We start from the raw sequence: 6,219 nt of genomic DNA on the forward strand, positions 1-6,219 counted from the left end.
TGGGTAAGGCTCTCTAGAAACCAACAATCAGAACAGAAGTGACAAGCTTTGGGTTGTAGACCTTATTTGTTTGTGAGCTATAGTGACGCGTTTTTACCTCAACAGATATACCGACTGATTTTCTGGTTTCACTTTCTGAAGCCCGAACTGATTATACTATACTACGGGTAGATTGCAATTTGGGCGTCTCATTTATTTATAACTTTTTGAATATTCCATCAAGCAAATTTGGTTTTTCAGTTAATGATAATGTCTATTCTTATCCATCGGTAAAGAATTTTCATAACACTAAAGTTGCATTATATGCAGCAAGTGAAGGTTATTTGGTACTTCTAATTTATATTTTGTGAATAAAATGTTTGGTACAACAATTAAACGTGCACGTGTAATTAACTGAATATAAATATGTTCACTGCCAGTGGTATGGTGAGATGATTTCTTAACTAAACGTCTTGAATTCAAACCTTGAGAATGGAAAATCTTTGTCTTGAATTCAAACCTTGAGAATAGAAAATCTTGGTAATAAGGAGCGTTTTACTCCCCTTAGTAAATCCCAATTAGTCAAATCAGTGAGTTTTGCCCGAATGGTAATACGGATTAGCTAATAAAATTAGACCAAAAAGTGCATTTTCTTTCAATTTTGTTCTAACTTGCACTCGGTCCTTTCACCCTCAATATAATCCGGGGTACAATTTCTGGTGTATGAGAATAAGGATCTCTAAGGTAGTATTACCAGTCCTGAAATGAAATATTCTCAACAGGGCAAAAGTTGAATTAAGAAAAAACAATCAAGATGCGGCAGTTTGATGGATATATGAACTAGACACGTCAACAGAATTCCAGCAATAGTGAAATAGGTGCCTCTTGCCTTCAAAATTGAAGCCCAACACATGGAGACTTCCAAGTAAAATTCTCATGTACTATAAAGGTACTAGGCATGAAATCTTTGGTATGTAGCGCCATACTTATGACCTTCGAGAGAAATGAAACATCTGTGATGTTTTCCCTTCTTTCATTCTTTATTTGTGTGTTGAGCTGAATCAAGTTGAACCTTCGATGTCCCTTTCACGGAAGGCTAGGACACACATATCCTTCTCTGTTGGACTTTACAGTTAACTTGGAAGTTTTGATAGTGTATGTTCGGCTAAGAGTGGCTTTGAGTCAGGGGCGGAGCCAGCCCTTCGGGTGTGGGTTCGGCCGAACTCAGTAGCTTTTGTCCGAACTATATATTTGTATTAAATTTTTTTGTCAAATATGTACAAATTATTAATTAAGAACCCAGTAACTTTAAAGAATTAGAACGCCGAACCCACAAGCTTCGAATCCTGGCTTCGCCTCTACTTTGAGTACATGTGATGTTTTGTGCATTGGTTGTAGCTGAGATTGGACAGGTTGTAAGCTTTCGGGTAACTCTAGTTATAAAGGAGCCTCTGCCAAATTTTTAAGAAGTTCGGGAGTTAATCAAATTTTTAAATGTCAAGAATCCGTGTCAATGAGAAAGTGGGGTTTAGGATTATGCAACTTAACCAAGTGACAACTTTATAAACCGAGAGAAACTATATTCAGGCTGGAGAACTAAAACCAGCAGCATACAGCCAGCATGAGCAGTTGATTTCTATATTTGTGCAGAACTAAGAACTCGATGGTACCATCATTCTGCATCGTCTTTTGATCAGCTAAAAAGGTTCTGGCTTCTGAATGGAGTGAAAAAGGTAGGAGATGCAAAGCTAAACACAAAGATTTGATCAACCCTTTGTCAGCGTTCAGTTCACCAGAGAGCAAAAATGTATCTTGAAGGGAAAACCTGACTCTTGTTTACACAAGTGGATACAGCTAACAACCTACATGGTTATAGCTCACCATTTTTGGTCAAATAGCTTTAAACCCCAGCTCACATCCTCGCAGTGCCTCACGTGAGGAACGATTTTACTCGTGTCAGTTCCCGTTTTCCTTTTGCAATCATAGTATGGTGGGGCATGGAAACATGGCTCCAATGATGCAGCTCGAGCACAGGGCGGATTATGAGCTGTCTGGTTCACAGGCTTGTATAGAATCCAGGGCTTCAAACCTCCAAGACCATGAGCTACATATCCGAAAGTCGACCATGCACTTGTAACCAATTTGTCTGTCAAACTCAGTAGATACATTTCTGCCAACGCCTTTCTGTCATGTATGAGCTTCTCCATTTGCTGATGTTCCTCCTTACTTGGCTGGTAAACACCAACGATCTCTCCTGTCACAGTGGGATTCTCCCAATACATGTTTCGGAACTCTTCAAAGTATCCGGGGCTTAGAGAAGTGATAAGGATGGCTATAGTCTTCTGTTTCTCGGATGGGCGGACTATAGGCTCCCCCCGGTTAATTCGTGGCAGCAGATTCTCCTTCATCATACAAGCGAAGATCTGATCCAGTACATACTTAAAAAGACCAACACCTGAATCAAAGACTCTAATTTGAATGCCTAGTTTTTCATCTGCGTTGGCTAAATAAGCTTTATGGTACCTCATAACAAGCCCCCATACAGAATTTGTGGGATGGAACAGGTATCTACTCAGAAAGTGGAAAATGGTTTCTTTTTCCGGAAAAAGTTTATTTAGCTCTTGCTCGAACGATGGTATCAAGAATAGAAAAGGCACAAAATAGTTATCTGTCCTCATGACTAGCCAAGGGATTTTTTGGAGAAGACTTTGGTCCTCGTCACAGAAAAATAATTTATCTTGATCATCATAGTCATGAGCTAAATGAAGGTAGATGAAGGGAGGTAGTATTGAACCAGTTGAATTGCCTATGATATCATGCTTCACCATATAACCATAACAATGAGGTGATTTCTGATTAAACGTACCAAACTGATTGATTATAGGAAAATCTGGAGGAAGCAACCAGGAAACCTGGGGAAAAGGTTCACAGAATAGATCAGGCATATTAACTCCGGGATCAACAAGTAGGACTCGATTTGTAAGAAGAGCATAGAGGAAAGCAGAAGCTAAGGTTAGTATCCTATTTCCTAAACCACTATAGGAAATCCAAACCAAGAAATTGCAATCTGCAGAACCTCCGTATTGACCAGACTTGATAAGCTCGACACTTCTATTGTATAATAGTGTATGAGGTCCACATTGCTTATGAAGAGCCTCATAGTTTCGTAACCTTGAGATGAGATAAGAAGAAGGCTTCTGTCGTAGTTCTTTGTGATATAAGACTGACTCATGTCTACTCAGACAAGATCTTTCATCAAATCCAGAAGGAAGAAGGCCACCAAGCAGTTTATCTTTCTGTGCGGTAACTTGCAGATGATGAACATCTTCAGTGGCTGGAAAAGACAAAAAGAAGTTAAACAAATAAAAGAAAAGGCTGATCACATATTTTAGGGAAGCCAAACGGTCCAAATAGCATGAATAATCTATCCGTAAAACAAACAGATAACAAACAATTTTCAAAGCGTTAGATCCACAATCAAACTAGAACAGCAAGCTTGCAAACAAAACACTGTAGGGTTAACCTTGATTGACTTATGTGATTCATGCAACAAAATTACTGACATTAAACTGAATCTTCTGCAGTGAACCTTGCTTCTTAAGCTTTAGCTCTATTCTACTGATTTAATCTTCAAAAGCAATAGCGTCTCCTTAACTTTCTTCACACACTATTAAGAGTGTGAGTGAAGCCAGATTACTGGGCCAATGTGCAAAGACAAGCACAAAATAAAAAACTCGGATCCTGGGTTCACCTAATTACTGTACATTGTTTCAATCTACATAAGGCACTCAAAGCCATTACTTTGGATTCATTTTCACCCCCAACACAATGTCGTAGGGAGAAACAGAGAATGCACTTGGACTTCTCGTCACTGAAATGGAATTTACTAGCAGACGGCAAATGAATCAGCTATCAGGCCAAAAACAATAGGCAATTTACAACAATTAAGATGACAATTTCACAAGTAATAAGGAAATAAGAACAAAAGCACATAAAGAGACCACCTACAAAGTTGACGGAGACTTATTACTGATAGTTAATTACTCATTCATTCATATACCTTGTTTGGTGTGAATTTCTTTTTGTCCTATTCCTGCTTTTCAGAGCAACAAATTATTAGTACTGACAATCAAATCAATTTTTTTAAACTTTTCTGGCAAATCACTACATCCAGTAATCGGCAGTTCCTAAAACAAAGATCCTTACTCCATTATTGCCAGTGGTAAACCTATAGACCATCAACATTGGAGTACATTGTTACACATGTATGCATGCGCAATCCATGAATTTAAGTCAAGTAGGTTCTATACACACCACTATTTTATGATAGTAGATGCACATCCATATTTCTGTAAAACTATATACATAGTCCAAAAGCCGAGGATAGTCCGCGCACTCGCTGCTCTCATACTACACCCGGTCATGTGCATGGGTGATAAATGTATCTATTCTGCAACAGCAAACCTTAAGTTTATGGATTCTCGATTCCTAAAAAAAAAGTTACTTGGTTCTTGATAAACTATTTATACATATTAAGTGGATTTTTTAACACAGATATAGGGTCCACCGAAAAACTTAAATCTTGGAAAAGTATAAGAGACCATATGTGTAAATAAAACCTAAAGAAAGCAAAAAAAAATGAATGTGGAGACTAAATATAGTACCATTTGGAGGTTTAAAATCAAAGAATCTGAGGCGGCTATCAGAAGGTAGGTCCTTGAGTATAATAGAGCCTGAGAATAACACTGTTAAAACCATCAAACAAACAATGAAAATACCAATATATTTCATTGGATCCAAACCCCATCTCGACTCTGAACCCATAGTAACACCACGATCCAAACACACTGTCTGTGGCTCATCACTCAAGCTTCTTTTCAACCTCTTCATGATTCTTGATCAGATGGTCAAAAGGTTATCATAAAAAGAAAGAAATCCAAAAATGGAACAATAATAATAATAATAATGGGGTGGTAGTAATTAAGGAAAGTGGGAATTGTGAACACTAAATAATGGATCTCGCCATTCGCGCGCTGGTTCAACCATTTTCGCTTCAAACCTTATGTACACATGCAAAAAAAAAAAAAAAAATATACTCCCGTCTCGAAATATTTGTCGAATTTTTCATTTACACATCTTTAAGAAAACATTAATGGTGGGGGGGGGGGGGGGGGGGGGAGTGTTTGTCTATTTTACCCTTATTTATGTCTTAGAGTTTAATCCTTTCATATTGAATATTTACTCTATTTATGTGACATAATTGAGTTATTTGTAGGGGTGGGCATGGTATGGTATTTGAAACTTCGGTACGGTAATTTCAGTTTTCAGTTTCTAAAAGTACTATACCATTACCGTACCAAGTTAATTCGGGATGGTTCGGTATTTTAAAGTTCGTTTTCGGTATTTTACGGTACGGTAAATCAGTATCATAGTTTGTCCGACTTCGACTTACATATACTCATAGCGTGGAGAATTATGACTTCCGCTACTTAAGAAACGTCTCAATTGTTCTGTACTAAACACCTTACACATGTAAAAATATTCAAAAGAAAGTGCAAGCAATCCCCTTCGTAAATCAATTACACAAAAAAGACATTTAAATCAAGATAGAGTAGTCAAAGTTCCAACATTTAAGCAATTAGTTTTTTAATAATACTAGTTTATATATATATATGTTAGTATTATAATACTAAGATATACGAATTGTATGTGTAATTATATATGTCGGTATGGTATTCGGTATTTTCTTTATGAATACCGAATACTAAACTTGTTAAAAATGTGTCACGACCCAACCCCGTAGGCCGTGACTAGTGCCCGAGCTGGACACTCGTAAACATACCTGTTAGATATAATAGACTGAAACTAAGGACAATATGGAAAGTTTGCAAAAACAAGACGTTATCTCAGAACGTCATATATCATAATAACCTGTCTCCTGAGGAGTCACGACTAATCAAGCATAGCACAATACGCAAGCCGACAAGGCTGCCACTACGTACGGGAACATCCCAAAATATATACGCAAGCCGACAAGGCTGCCACTACGTATGGGAACATCCCAAAATAAGTCATTTTGACATAGCTGAATAACATCCATATACAACCCACACATATGTCTACAGACCTCTAAGAGTATCAATAGTGAAATATGACGGGACAGGGCCCCGCCGTACCCCTGGATAAACATAAATCAACATCAAAAGATCTGTACCAAAATAGTCTAGGCTCCGGAACAAT

General features: G+C 37.7%; 1 protein-coding gene across 1 annotated transcript; it reads right to left on the reverse strand.

The window, feature by feature from the left end:
- Positions 1-1,060: 1,060 nt before the first annotated feature.
- LOC132039961 (galactoside 2-alpha-L-fucosyltransferase-like) lies at positions 1,061-5,065 on the reverse strand. Its single transcript, XM_059430526.1, has 2 exons — positions 4,644-5,065; positions 1,061-3,313 (listed from the first exon to the last, which is right to left on the reverse strand). The coding sequence occupies exons 1-2, from the start codon at positions 4,867-4,869 to the stop codon at positions 1,857-1,859; spliced, it is 1,683 nt and encodes a 560-aa protein (XP_059286509.1). The 5' UTR covers positions 4,870-5,065; the 3' UTR covers positions 1,061-1,856.
- Positions 5,066-6,219: the final 1,154 nt, after the last annotated feature.

Source organism: Lycium ferocissimum, chromosome 12, assembly GCF_029784015.1.
Source record: "Lycium ferocissimum isolate CSIRO_LF1 chromosome 12, AGI_CSIRO_Lferr_CH_V1, whole genome shotgun sequence".
Taxonomy (NCBI): Eukaryota; Viridiplantae; Streptophyta; class Magnoliopsida; order Solanales; family Solanaceae; genus Lycium; species Lycium ferocissimum.

Excerpts from the sequence above, each read along its gene's own strand:
- LOC132039961 (XM_059430526.1), bottom strand. The coding sequence starts at position 4,869 with ATGAAGAGGTTGAAAAGAAGCTTGAGTGATGAGCCACAGACAGTGTGT. Across the intron at positions 3,314-4,643 it reads TGATTTTAAACCTCCAAATG|CCACTGAAGATGTTCATCAT; the intron begins GTACTATATTTA and ends TGTCTTTTCCAG.